Source organism: Grampus griseus (assembly GCF_964374135.1).
Source record: "Grampus griseus genome assembly, chromosome: 17".
NCBI lineage: Eukaryota > Metazoa > Chordata > Mammalia > Artiodactyla > Delphinidae > Grampus > Grampus griseus.
In genome coordinates, this window is record NC_139011.1 from 53,565,422 (window position 1) to 53,580,998 (window position 15,577).

General features: G+C 33.1%; 1 protein-coding gene across 1 annotated transcript in view; it reads right to left on the reverse strand.

Annotated features, from left to right (window-relative positions):
* The window catches only part of LRRCC1 (leucine rich repeat and coiled-coil centrosomal protein 1), a 35,004-nt gene that overhangs the window by 1,123 nt on the left and 18,304 nt on the right, over positions 1–15,577 (reverse strand). Inside the window, exons 10-18 of the mRNA XM_082674738.1 lie at positions 12,122–12,326; positions 11,468–11,607; positions 9,843–10,044; positions 9,117–9,302; positions 8,190–8,364; positions 7,164–7,327; positions 4,327–4,535; positions 4,097–4,234; positions 1,455–1,590 (exon numbers count right to left, since the gene is read on the reverse strand). Of these exons, the coding sequence (XP_082530864.1) occupies positions 1,455–1,590; positions 4,097–4,234; positions 4,327–4,535; positions 7,164–7,327; positions 8,190–8,364; positions 9,117–9,302; positions 9,843–10,044; positions 11,468–11,607; positions 12,122–12,326 (1,555 nt within the window). The remainder of the gene's footprint in view (positions 1–1,454; positions 1,591–4,096; positions 4,235–4,326; positions 4,536–7,163; positions 7,328–8,189; positions 8,365–9,116; positions 9,303–9,842; positions 10,045–11,467; positions 11,608–12,121; positions 12,327–15,577) is intronic.

Consider the following 15,577-nt stretch of genomic DNA (forward strand, 5'->3'; position numbering starts at 1 on the left):
AATGCTGAATCATGAATTTGACTTTAAAAACTGAAACAACCTCCGTTTCCATCTAAAATTGCTGGTGGTGGTTATAAATGACCATATTTTTGAGAGATCACCTTATGATTTTATTGTTAACCTACATTCTCCTAGGATTCAATGTATTTGATACTATTAATTTCTGCTTGAAACTCTCTCTCTTATCATACAACACTCCTGAGAGTATTACCAATATCATCATCCCTTTCTGTTTACTTCCCTCTTCCTAATCTCTAATACAGACTTCCTAATTTTTTTCCCTTTGAAAACATTTTTCCTAATTTAAATGATCACCTCTATGTGATGCCTTACAATTTTTTTTCATGATTACCGCATTTAAGCTTTGGTGAAATTTTTCTATTCTCTAACAAACACCTCCCTTTGATATTACATCATATTGGCAAGATGTCCATAATCAAACACAGTATTTTCCTTTTAGCTAAAGGCCTAATTTTATACTTTATTTAGTAATACCTAATGTACTCTTGTTCAACGATCGGTAGATTTTAAATAAAATATCTGAAACATCTGTTAACTTGAAATGAAATAAAGAACTAAATTTTGAACAAGTTATATTTCCTTATTCATTGTGATTATTTCCAAAGACCTAAATCCCCCTTTCTGGTTACACAGACTCCTGATAGTAATGTCATTTAATTATACAACCTTGATTATAATATATGAAGTATCACTTTCCTTTTCTATTAACTCTTTTCCTTTTCCAGTTGCTGATTTATAAATCTCCAGTCTTAAAGACTTTTATCTGTTTCTTATTATTACTTCAAAATCAGGGAAAAATGGAAATTTGTAACTGTCTGCTCATCTAGTGGATCTTAACAGAGGGGTCATATCAGAAGCACCTGTTGAGAAAAATACCTGGGTCTGATCCTAGTCTTAGTGAATGAAAGTCTGAGGGGGAAGCACATGCATAAGTATTATTAAAAAGCTCTGCAGGTAATTTTGATGTTTGCCTCTGATTTATTATCATCCTAACCCATTCCTTTGTCAATGATATTAAAATGAGAAATTTGATAGTTTTGAACCCTAACTGATAATAAAACACTCCTTGAGAACTTGTCCTAGGTAGTGATGGATTGTATTTAATACATTCACATTCTCATCTTGCCTATGTGTAACCAAAGGGGCTTCCAGCTGAAATTGGCTAGGGATACAGAAATTTTTATCCAGAGTTCATGGAGCAGGTGCACATCAGAATCAACTTATAATCTTGGTTTCATTAAAATTATATTCTACACCTAATCTAAGTATTACCGACATTTTGGTCTGGCTTTATGATTGTACTGGCAATTTTCTTCACATCTATTTGGTTATTAAATCATGCTTCCTTTTCTCTTTTATCATTGTCAAAGATCCTATTTACTTAGCTATAACAATTTAATACTGATTATCAAAGTGAATTTTACTTACAGTACCTTTAAATTTGCAGAATCGATACATTTCTGCTTTTCACTTGCCAGCTGTATTATTTCAGCTTGATGAGCTTCAACAATTGCATCAACTTGTTTTTTAAATGCATCATCCATACTATGAAGCATTTCTATTGCATCCCTTAAAAACAAAACAAACCCACATATCTACTGGTACATATAAAAATTAGGCTGTTTTTTGTCTTTTTAGATGGAAGCTCTTACATTCATATTTTAATGGAAGCATAACTCCATTAAATAGAAAAGGGCTATCTTGGGTAACTAAAGATATAAGTAGTTCACCATCCAACAGAATCTTAGTAACAGAATAGAGTAAGGTAACATCAATGGAAGTTTGTTACACTATTACCCTCTGAAAGTTAGAGTACATTGGTTCTCATTTATTTTGAGTCTAAGAATATGGTTTATAAGCACCTTCTTAGATGCTACTATCAATCTTTTTTTCCTCCATGTATTAGCAGTGTGATAATAATTTGACGTATATATACTCTAGGAAGGTTCAAGTTTGTAAGCATATATGTCTGACTTCCCTATGTTAATGCTTAATGGGTAAAACCCTATGTTAATAAATTATAAACAGTATTCACAAAATTTTAGTGCTAAAAGTTTCTTATAGGCCAAATACCCATTCCTTTATATTAAGTATGAATAATTTTATTAAAAACGTTAAGTCCATAATGAACAAACTTCCTGGTTTTGGCACAGCCCATTGTAATAGTGGATTGAACATTGGGACTGAAACCAAGCAAGACCCTGTGGGGCTCCTGGGCATGGAAGCCTTTCTGTGTCCCCATTTCTTGTTTGTAGGGAATAGACTCCAGCCTCCATGACCTTCCCTGAGTTCCAAAGGGCAGATTCAAACAGTTGCTAATGAGGGAAGGGAGGGGATGCAGAGACTAGGGAGAAGACCACCTGACACCAGATTAAAGGAACCAGAGAAGCTCATCAGGAGACCACCTGAGGCCAGATTAAAGGAGTGCAGGCACTGCACACACCCTGATCCTTATTAGCCGCTCCGCCCTTGAACCATTGCTATAAAACTCCTCACTTCTCAGGCTGGGACACAGTTTTTTGAGGCACAAGCCTGTTGTGTCCCCCTTTGCCCAGCAAAGCAATAAATCCCTTCTTCTCTATTTCACCCGAACTCTGTCTCTGAGACTTGATTCGGCACCAGTGTACAGAGGATGAGTTTTCAGCATCAGGACCATGAATCAAAAGTCTTTTTTTTTTATTCCCAGTTGCAACAGTTGGTAGCTATGTGACTAAGGGCGAGTCACAAACTCTGTGTTTAAAGTTTGTCAACTATAAAACACAATAGTCCTGCCTGTTCAGCCAACCTCACAAAATTATTGCTGGGTTCAAAATAAGATATAAGAAAAAAATCAATTTATACATTATAAGAAACTATGCAAAAAAAATCTATTCTTATGAACAATAATTTACTTATTTTATTAAAATTCCATTAAATTAAAAATCATATTATCAATCTTAGTCATAAAAGCATTAATGTATAAAATCAGGTCTTTATTGTTTTGCTCTTAAAGACATGATAAACAATGCAATATAAGAGATTCTAAAAACTGTCAGGCTTTATGATTTTTATTAAGTTTAGGAACTGCTAGTTATATGAAATGATTGTTTCTTTTAGGATCAAAAGGACTCCAAACTGCAAAGCTGTGACCAGCAGGAAAGAAAACTGCAATAGGTTCCAAGTCAAGGTCTCTGTATTAGTGCTTGGTTGTAAAGCAAAGTGGAACAGGGTCCATTAGCAAATAAACAAATGACTGTATTATCAATCAAAACTTTCTGGGGAGTAAAATAACACCTTTTCAAAGAATTAAAATATGAGAAATCAAATTTCCAGGTTCTATTAGACTTGATATAATGGGAACCTATCTCTCTCTATATGAGATTTTCGGGCTACCTATATGCCATGTTATCTATGTCATTCTGTATCTTGACATGAGCACTGGTCACTAAACCATGCTACCTAATTTTTAAGGCAGTCAACTTTGTAAATTATTTTAACAAGTCTAGTTATACAGCTTACAAGGTAAAACCCTCATTTCCTCTAGAGTATTTTATAAAATCCATAAAACAATGGCATATATGTATACATTTCCTTCCCCTTCTTTAAAATCAACTCTTATCCTCAGCTGGTGCAGGCCAACTGCTACCTAAATCTGTTTTAGCTTCTTCAGGAGCTCACTGTCCCTGGTAGTCAGTGATTTCCTCCTCTAAACTCCACATACAACAGCCAAAAATATCACTTGCTGCTTTCATTCAAACAGAGTTTGAAAATAATAATTACAGTAATAAAAATGAAATATTTATACAGCAATTACTATGTGTCAGGCACTATTTAAATGCTAAATAACCCATACAAACCATATATATATACATAAATACACATATATATAAAGTTTAAACCTCACATCAAACATTAAAGTAGGGACTATTATAATCATTTTATAGATGGAATGGAAATAAAGTACTTGGCAAATACCTATGTCCAGCATGTTTTTACCCTCCTCACCCCCATCCCCCCGCCGTCCTACACAACCCACCCATCCCAATTCAGTTTTATGTTTAAAGATATCCCACATACTTTAGGACTTAATCCTTACTTTTGCAGTTCAATACTTTTGTCTCTTTCTGCTTTAAGTTTCCTTTCTTTGTTTTCAAAGTTTTCTTTCACTTCTTTTACTTGCATTTCAAGATGACACAGAAGCTCTCCTTTATCATGCCACTTCTGATTAAGTGTACTAATATGAGAAGAAATAATTTAAAAAATAAAATTGGTTATATGAAATTATTAAGCCACATGTAATTTCTCAACAGGAAATTCGTAAAATACCTGTAAGCTTTTCTAATTTCTTCAAGTTCTAATTCCTTTACTTTCAACTGCTGTTTTAGTTTTTCTTTTCTTTCATTGTGTCTTTCTAGTTTCTCAATTATTTCATCCAGTTGTGAAGATTTTTCATCAAGCTGTTCTTGGGTACATTTTTGTATTTCAGTGATCTTTTCGTGTAATATTTTGATTTGTTCCTCTCTTTCCTGTAAACACTTCATTTTTACAGAAAAAAATCATTATTTAAAAAAATAATTATTTTTATTAATCTTGAATGTCTCATTTCCTAATTAATTCAATATGGTTTAAAGTTATAAAAACTATAGATTAAAAAATAAATTGAACAAAGAATGTTTTAGAAAAGATTTACAAAACATTTTAAAAATCACAATCAATAAGGAATAGCACTACTACTATGCTTTAACTGCCACTAAGAAAGATGCACTATTTACACTTTTTATTTCATTAAGTTAGTAACTACCAACCACACAGAGGGAGTAGAAGGAAAAGAAAACTGTGCAATGAAAATTTCAATTAACATGGAATACAGCAAAGACTTATGTTCACTGTTCATGTATGATACAAATTAAAATGCTATTTCTACTATGCTAACAAGCATCTTCTGCATTAGGATGAGCAAATACTTTAAAATAAAGTATGATTTCATCACTATTACAATGTCACATGAAAATAGGCTCTACATCCCCCCAAACTTCCTTTTATTATATCTTCTATACTGTGAGTCATACTTTATCCTCTATTTGCATATTACAAATCAGAGGATAATGAAAGCTCAAGACCGCCTTAGGCACTGTTAAGTGTTTGCAGGTATTAGGCCTTATATGGGTTATTTACTTCAATGAACATGTTTGCTTTAAGGGGGTATGCCTGGACGGCAGGAACAGCCCTGCTATAACACCAACTACTGATATCAGTCTCTGAAAGTGAGAAAAGATGAAATTGGCAGTTTTTGTTTTTACCCTGTTTCCCCTGCCCCACCTTGCCTTTTTTTCCCTTTTGGGAAGAAGATGGAGGCAAACAAACAAATACTGAACAAGGCTAATTTAGGCATGAATTCATCACTATTTTAAAATATGTGGTTCAATTCCTCAGTGTGTTATATATCTAAAAATTCTAAGCAAAGATATCAGGTAGTCTTCTAGTCTTGACCAACATTTGCATAAAAGGCATGAATTGTTTATTTTCTCCTCACAACTCTCGTACTTAAGAGTAATACTTAAGTAAGTACTTAGAGGAGAGCAGTCTTGACACATTATATTAGGAATCCACAAAAGCTATAGAAGATTCTTATGAAAATCCCCATTAATAAAAAGAATAACGTTGTAGCATCAGAGAATTTTGTGATCCATACTTAAAAGTACCAAAATAATACACAGGAGGAAACCAAATCTCAAAAGATTTGTTTCTAATTTCCATAGTCAGAAGCTAACTACAGGATCTACTTAATTGAAAACATTAAACTCCAAATTTTGCAGATTAGGTCATTATCCCTTCAAGTTATTAGCTATGATGAATTTACTGCTAAAAGAAATTATGCCTAGCTATCTCTGTATGTTCTGTGATTAGATGGAATGTACCATTAATGCTCATATCTTTGAGACTGATACAGTGTTCTTTAAAGTAAATGTACTAAGTTGTGAAAAGAAAAATGATGAGTTGAAAATCTGAAAACTTTTTTTTTAACCAAAAATCTAAGACTAAAAGTCATCTGTTTTTTGGCTCCACTATTTATTCATTTCTAGTCATTTCCTCCCAAAACTCTGCTCAGAGATTAATAAGCAGTAGTCTTACTGTGGAAGCAGTTATGTCAACCACAAGTATTATATACCAAGTACAGATTTTTAAAACAAGAAAAAATGCTCACTGCTAAAAAATTTAAATAATTTTCAGTGTAGCTTGGCATGTATGACAGATATAATTGAAATTCTGGTTTCATGCAAAACCAGAAAACAAGTATAATTGTTTAGGGTTATACAGTTAAATCATTCACAGCCTAAATCTAGCTATGGATATAGCAACATGGTAATAAATATGTTTCTTTATTTTCTGTACTTGATGAAGTTAAGTTCTCAAGGAGTTTCTTAAAAATGACTAAGGGAAAAAAAAATCAAATCTTAGGTAGTTATAATTACTGTAAAGAATGAGTTCCTAACTTTATGGGTGATAATCTCACAAGTTTCTTAAAAACCCTTTCTCAGCTATTTTTATACCTTAAAGATAATCTCTAGAAGAAAATTTTGGAGTTCAAATTTGATTCACTGTTCAAGCTAACTTTCAGAATATTTCTCTGGAAATTTTCATGTAAGATACTTTGAAACAAGTGATCCTGTTAGTACTCTCTCTTAAGATAGGCCATATTGAAGAAAAGGGTAAAAATGGTTTCCCTTGGGAACAAGCAAGAATCTTTTACATTCTTTCTATTCAGATACTTTAAAATATAGGATAGCAGGTTCTGTCATAATTTCGAAATGTGAATTAGCAATATTGGAAGATACTAAACAATGAAAAGTTTAAATAAAATATTTGTTTTTGTGGTTCCTAACCCTTTATGGACACTACTTCCAATTATTTCAAAGGGCCATAATAACATTTTCCGTAAAATTTTGAGGTAAAAGTAATTTCAAGTTAATAAGTTAATAAATAAATGTCATATATAACTTTTAAAAGCAAAGAGGAAAACATAAAAGAAAAAACATGATAATATGTCTTAAATTCCATAACAGCTGGGATGCACTGAGACAAATATTTATTATTATACTATGATCCACAGATTTTTCAAACTTTCCACATGTTCTTTTCCTATAATAAAATGTCAAACTTACTTCTTTTAATTTTCCAATGGTTTCAGTTTGGTCTTCTACGATTTTGCACTTAATTCTTAATGTGTCATTATCACGTTCACTTGCCTTTCGCAGAGATTCATTCTCCTTACACAAACTTTCAATTTGAGCCTCTAGTCTCCCATGATTTTGGGCTAGAGAAGATTCTAAGAAACAAACATCATCAGTAAAAACTTAAAAAGACCTTGGAGAATTTATATTTTATGAACATCTAATTTTACAATGTATAATATAGTAAATAAAAAGAAAAGCTGAATAAAGAAACAAAATATATAATAGTACAATATGAAGAGGAAAGGGGAAAAGAACAAAAAGGCCTTCTAAACAACTGTGGCTATTTGAGAACCTAAAACCACAAATCATGAACAAGTAACTCAGACATGAAATATTTAATGGGTCATGTTATGCTGTCCAAACAAAATCATATTATAGATTTCTATATGGAATGGACAAATGAACAATGTTCCATTTAGGCCAACACCTACTATTCATAATTTGTGAAGTCTCTAAGAATGCCTTAAAATGGTGTATATCTCTTGCCTTATGGTGACTGGAAAGGGAATGAGACTGAAGGTAAGTTTATCTGAACCTAAAGTGGTTTTCATTCATAAACGATTTCACATTTCTCCACATATAACAACATAAATGTTAGCAACATTTTTAGCTAAAAAAAAATGAATGCTGCATATGTACAAATAATTTAAAATCACTAGATAAGAAAGAAATGTATACCTGTTCAGAAACGTAATCAAATTATAGTGGGGAAGAAAACCAACAGCAAAAAAATCAGAGCTATAACTTCATAACAGGTGTAATAAACTACTTCCCAATTCCTAAGTATAATTTCATTCCTGTTTGACTGGCAAATGACTACTTCTCCTTTCATATACAGTGTCACCTTCTTTCTTGGTATGTCTAGGCAGAGTTAAGCCCTTCCTTTTCTAATACCCAGATTTGTTGGATTAGCAGAATGGGCTATTTTTTCCCTTTGAAAATTGAGAATTTTACCCTGTTGTGCCAACTCATGTCCCCATACTTTTCTTTCTGTCCTTAAACCATAAATTAGCGATTCCTTGGCTGCTAGTTCGGAAATAAGCTGCATTTTTTCATGCTTGAGAAGTTCTATTTGAATACTCTTCTGCTTGTCATCTTCACTTAAAATTTCAAGTGTGTTGATTTGATTCTGTATACCACCAAAACACATTGGGAAAAAATGCAAAGTAATTATTATATTTAAGTGTTTCTTTATTTTCTTTTTGCATTTTATAATGAGAAAAAATGCTATTTAAGCAAATACAAAGTAAATGTTCCTAAATTTTACATCAAAAAATGTTTAAATTTTATTAACTAAAGATAAATGTAGGTCATGAAATAAAAAGTCAAATTTTAAGAGCCTACTCCTTTAAATGCTCTGAATTTTATTTAATATCTTAAAAGAGCAACTACACATGTAATACTCAAAATTTCTCACCAAATATTCAATATTTATATCAATAGTCTAAAGGTTACTTATAGAAACTGAGTCCTTTTGGGCAAAATACCACTAATATTTAAAATTGAGACTATAGAAATAAAGTAATTAAAAAATTATTATAGTTAGGTATATGTAAAAACAACCACTACCACAAAATTAATATATCAACAATTCATGTATTTCCCAAACTTCAACCACCTGTATCACTGTAAAACTGGTACATTTACTTAGTATGCTTCTTAAAATTAATTCACGTATTTTACTTAAATACTATTTTAGTGTAAGCAATACAATCTGTGCAATCATGGTTTATCTCCTAATTATATTACTTTTCACACACGTTAAGAATATATAAGTAGTGTTATCTAGTTCATAATTTTGTACTTCCTCAAATCATCACAATATTCTTGAGAAAATGACATAAAAAATTAAAAAGGAAATATAATGTTACAATGTCTTACCTGTAAATTTGTTGCTGTTTCCTGTTTCAATTTAGAAACTTCTGCCAGTTTTGTTTTTTGTTCCTTCACCATACTGGTTAGATCTTTAATTAAAGAGGAAGATTCGTTTTCTTTTCGTTGAGCCCAAACAAGAGCATTCTTGCTCTTTGCTAATTCAGTTGCAACATTTTCAAAACCATCTTTAACCTATATTTCAAAATTGCATTATAAATAGCAGTTCTGCAAATATTTGGAAAATACCTGTTTCTGGAAACAGCTTACTTCTTTCATTTTTAGAATCAGAATAAACCTGACAGATAATTGGCTTTGCAGGCTAGCCAGGCGATACGTGTTTGTGTTGTAAGTCCTCAACCCTGCTATTATAACATAAAAGCAGCCACAGATACTATGTAAACAAGTGGGCATGACTCTGTTCTAATAAAACTTTATTAATAGAGCCTGGAGACTTTAGTTTGCCAATCCCTGCTCTATAGTAATAGAGAATTCAGGTTTCCTAATTCCTATTCGTGCTCTCTTTACTTGACCATTTATAACCTCACTTAGCTTTGGCAATAGCACTGAAGATTAGCTATTATTTATGTGAAAAAATAAGGCTCTAAGAATTTAAGTAATTTGGTTAAGATCATATAGCCAACAAGCAAATAGAGCTAGAATTCTAAAACGTAGTCTTATCAAACCATATCTTGTTGATTCTGTTTTCAATAAAAAGCTAGACGCCATTCTTACATCTTTAAATCTTCTGGCTTCAACAGTTAAAGCAATACGGAATTCATTTTCTAAATCCATATACTGTTGGTTTAATGCATCAATTTTGTCTTGGTATTCTTTTATAACTTGTTCATGTTTTCTCTCTTCTTTAGCAACTTCTTTAGCTAAGGCTTCCTGGAACTCAGCTTCACTAAAAAACTCCCTTGTTTCAAGGTCTTTCCTGGGATGAAAAACAAATAAAAATCACAGGATGCTGTTTATCTAGAAAGAAAAACTTTAAAGGTCTTTTAAATAGTTATTAAATGTTCTATATTCCCTATTGTTAAAGATCAGCTCCTCACTTTCACACACAGAAAACTAGGGATAGGATGGTAGATACAGAAAGAATATGAGTTTTGATTGCGTATTCGGTGGTGACAGGGATAAGAGGAGTATGCCAAATCTTAACTTCACTGAGATAGTTCAGAATCATTTTATGGTTTCTAAAATTCTTTGGGTGCATTCACAGAAGTCAGGTTCTGTCTCACTGCATCTTCTACTTTGGTTGAGTCTTTGACATAAAATAAATACAGTCTGACTGGTCCTGGTGGCTGGTTAATTGAAAACAACAGTTATGTGTGAAATTTCACCAATCTTTTAATATAGGGCCAGTTTTTTAATTTCAATGTGAATTCATTCTTCAGAGTTCTCCATTATTTTTCTTGAATAAATCAAACTCATAAAACAAAACCCATTACTTCTGGTTTTGGTTTCTTTAAACTAGAACAAGTTAAAAGATATCTGAAAAGAAAATTAAGTGCCAATTTTTAGATTTTTGTGATTATTTGCCCCCCAATCTTTTATAGTTGTCTTGACCACATATATGATGACAATTTTCCCCAGAGCATCAAAATTTAATTTATATATTAAAATTTGATTTATACAAGGACAAAACCAAAACAGGCCTGAGAACAAACACAATTAACTCATGGCAATCATACAATTCAACTGGTAGTAAGCAGATAACTAGCTGAATGTGCTTAAATTACTGTGGACTTTAAAAAGCAGGTGTTGGCAAACTATAGCCCATAGACCAAATCTGGCCTGCTGTCCTTCTTGTGGGGAAGTAAACTTTTACTGAAACACAACCATGCCCATTCATTTATGTGCTGTGTATGGTTACTTTTGTGGTACAAAGAGATAGCTTTGTGGTATCTATTCAGAGATAGATACCTGAAAAGCCTAAAATATTGATATTTTCTATCTGGACCTTCACAGAGAAAGTTTGTTGAACCCTGCTTCAAAGGGATAAAGAATATTGATAATTTAACAAGTAGTTACTTGGAAGTCAATTAAAACAGCTTTCTCTATATTACAATGATCAATTTTTAGTTGGGCTTAGAGAAATGGAAAATGAGCTTCATTGCTATAAGCCCATACCTCAACCTCAATAAAGTTACTGATTTGTTTTTAAGCTACTAGTTCTAACTCTAAGATTGATTCTAAAGCATACATAAACATGTCATTCTCCATGAGCTAACTGTGCCAGACTTCACCACTGCTCAATCACTGTCTAGTCTTGGCAGGGGCAGAGGGTAAAACCAAATAACTTTTTCCTATTTTTAAATGTCCATATTTTCCTAAAATATACATATTTCATTTACCTGTGTTCTTGTTCTTTCAATGCAAGAAGTTCATGAAGTTGTTGCACGTGTTCCTTTTCTTGATGAAGAGAAGTTCTAAGTAAGTTTATTTCTCTATCAGCAGCTACGGCTTTGAGTTCCACCTCTTGGATAAGTCGCATCTGAGTAAAATACACACCGTTACAGTATTTAGATAATAATCTCCTCTGCTTCTATTTTAATGTCAGTTGCCCAAAGACAAGTGCCTTCTAAATAATAGGACCTAGGGACTAAGTTGATTTTCAAAATTTATTAAATGCTATGGTCTCATAAAGTGTAGTCTTAGAAGCATCAAACACATTAGCATTAACTCTTATTTCACCACAGACTTTATTGAAAATTTCTATTCAGAAGGCATGAAAATTAAAAGTCTCCAAGTACCCCAAGGAGACATTTAAAAACTGGCTCTTAAACACAAGGCTAACAACCTGCAGCATTTCCACCAACTCTGCTTTGTGAATGTTGGCAGCCCTAATTGAAGAAATGATTCCATAGGTTAAATTACTGGCACATTTAAACTAATTTTTGCATTCAGCTTAACATCCTTTATGTTTACTATATAATGACATAATTTGTTTCAGGACAGAAGCTATGAATGTGTTAATTCATGGGACTGAGAGTAAAATAGAGAAATACCTGTGCTGCTTGCTGTTGCCTTTTTTGTCTCTCCTTTTTTTCTAATGCTTTTTCCAGGGTTCTTAATTGTCTAACGTGATCCTCTTGTTGATCTCTTGCTTTAATTAATTCAACAGTTAGTTTTTTAATTTCATTTTGAAGCCTGTGAACCATAATTTCGAGTTGTAGTTTGGAATTTCTCTCTTTAAAAATAATTTCCTTTAGCCTAAAGCATAAATCAAACGTTGCTTTAAGTATATTACACATATAGAAAGATAAAAACTGTACTAAACATTAAAAGTTACAGTAGAGAGGAAGATTTGAAGTATGTTCCAAATTCTCCTTAGATAAAAAACGTTGAAAAACAGTACGCCTTTCGCCCATCCCTGAAACTAGCATTGGGCCAAGAGGGAAAACATTTTACATAAATCAATGAAACTTTATCTAAGAAGATGTAGTACATATATACAGTGGAATATTACTCAGCCATAAAAAGGAATGAAATAGTGCCATTTACAGAAACATGGACAGACCCAGAGATTGTCATACAGAGTGAACTTAAGTCAGAAAGAGAAAAACAAATATCGTATAATATTGCTTATATGTGGAATCTAGAAAAATGGTACAGATGAACTTATTGGCAAAGCAGAAATAGTCACAGATGTAGAGAACAAACTTATGGTTACCAAGGGGGGTGGGGTGAGACAAATTGGGAGACTGGGATTTACATATATATACTACTATGTATAAAATAGATAACTAATGAGAACCTATTGTTTAGCACAGGGAACTCTACTCGGTGCTCTGTGGTGACCTAAATGGGCAGGAAACCTAAAGAAGAGTGGATATATGTATATGTATAACTGATTCACTTTGCTGCACAGCAGAAACTAACACAACATTGTAAAGCAACTATACTCCAATAAAAATTAAAAAAAAAAAAAAGCTGTAGTAACTAAAACAGTATGGCACTGGCACAAAACCAGACACATTGACCAATGGAACAGAATAGAAAACCTAGAAATAAACCCACACATATATGGTCAACTAATTTTCAACAAAGACCTTAAGAATATATAGTGGAGAAAGGACAGTCTCTTCAATAAATGGTATGGGGAAAACTGGATATCTACATGAAAAAAAATGAAATTGGGTCTTATCTTACACCATACACAAAAATCAACACGAACTGGGTTAAGAACATAGACATAAGACCTGAAACCATAAAACTCCTAGAAGAAAACATAGAAGGAAACTCCATGATATTGATCTCGGAAATGATTTTTCCATGGGGACACCAAAAGCATGAACAAGAAAAGCAAAAATAAACAAGTAGGACTACATCAAAATAAAAAGTTTCTGCACAGCAAAGGAAACAATCAAGAAACTAAAAAGGCAACATGACAAATGGGAAAAAATATTTGTAAACCATATATATGATAATGGGATAATATCCAAAATATGTAAAGAATTCATACAACTCAAAAGCAGAGAAACCACAAATAAACCAATTTTAAAATAGGCAAAACCCCTGAACAGACATTTGTCCAAAAATACGCAAATGGCCAAAAAGTATAAAAAACATGTTCAATGCCACTATTCATCAAGAAAATGCAAATCAAAACCACAGTGAGGTATTACCTCACACCTGTTAGGATGGCTATTATCCAAAAGTCAGAAGATAACAAGTCTTAGTGAGGATATGGAGAAAAGGGAGGCCTTATACACTGTTGGTGAGAATTTAAACTGGTGCAGCCATTATGGAAAATAGCATGGAGGTTCTTCAAAAAATTAAAAAACAGAACTACCATAAAAGTGGGATCCACCAATCCCAATTCTGGGTATATATCCAAAGGAAGTGAAACCAGTATCTCAAAGAGAAACCTGCATTCCCATCTACACTGCAGCATTATTTGCAGTATCGGGATATGGAATCAACCTAAATGTCTATTAATGGATGAATGGATGAAAAGGTTATAAATAAATAAATAAATGCCATATTAGTCAGCCTAATAAAGAATGAAATCTGGCCATTTGTGACAAAAACGGATGAATGTGGAGGAGATTATGCTAAGTGAAAAAACTGGTGATATCACTTATATGTGGGATCTAAAAAAAGTTGAACTCATGGGACTTCCCCGGTGGTCTAGTGGGTAAAACTCCACACTCCCAATGCAGAAGGCCCAGGTTCGATCCCTGGTTGGGGAACTAGATACTGCATGCATGCTGCAACTAAGAGTCCGCATGATGCAACTAAAGATCCCGCGTGCCACAACTAAGACTTGGCACAGCCAAAATAAATAAATAAATATTAAAAAAAAAAGTTGAACTCATAGAAACAGAGAGTAGAATAGTGGCGACCAAGGGTCAGGAGTGGGGGGAATGTTGGCCACAGGGTACAAGCTTTCAGTTATGAGTAAGTTCCAGAGACCTAATGTACAACATGGTGACTAAAGTTAAAAGTAATGCATTATATACTTGAAATTTTCTAAGCAAGTAGATATTAAGTATTCTCAACACACAAAAAAACAACTATATGAGGTGAAGGATATATTAATTGGCTTGACTGTGGTAATGATTTCACAATGTATAACAAAACATCACATTGTACATCTTAAATATATACAATTTTTATTTGTCAGTTATACCTCAACAAAGCTGAAAAATAAAATATTGAGATTGAGAAAAAAAATAAATTAATGAAACTTTATCTTATGTGAACTTTACTATTCAACAGCAAAACTACAAAACACATTTTTTCAGGCATTGTGCTAGATATCAGCTTAAAAGCAAGCAAGATGAATAAGATACAGCCTGGTCTTCAAGGAGCTTAATATCTAGCAGAGGGGACACTGATGCATTTATAAAGAAAGCTACAGGAGAGAAACAATACCTGAACAGATACCTGAAGTCAACTCTGACTTCCCTGTATCTTCCCCAGACACTAAGTATTATATCCTAGTACTATACTACCTCTGTGTTACTTAGAGCCTTTTGACTAAAAACTCTTTAACTAGTTTCAGTAAGAAAGGAGAATTTATTGACCCACATAACCAATTCAGGGGCTGGGGTGGCACTATTCCGAGGCACAGCTGAAACCAAGGATATGAATACCATCAGGTCCCTCTCTCTGATTCCCTACAGGCTGGTTTCAGTTTTTCCAATGGCAGGCTTCTTTGTAACATGCCAGGGAGATGGGGAAGGCTATAAACATCTCTGACAGCAGTGACAACCAAACAGAAAAGGTTACCTTTCTCTAGCTCAACTTAGAACTGAGCTCTGGGAAAGGCTTTGGTTAGTCCAATTTGGTTCATATGCCCACTCCATGCAGCGGTCACTGTGGCCATGTGGGCTAAGGCCAGGGGCTCACCTCTTAACAAATATTATAGGCAGAGAGGCAGTTCATGACAGAACAGAAGTCAAGTGTTTGAAAAGGGGACAACGAATAGCAAAGACATAGCCTCATAAAGGAATTTC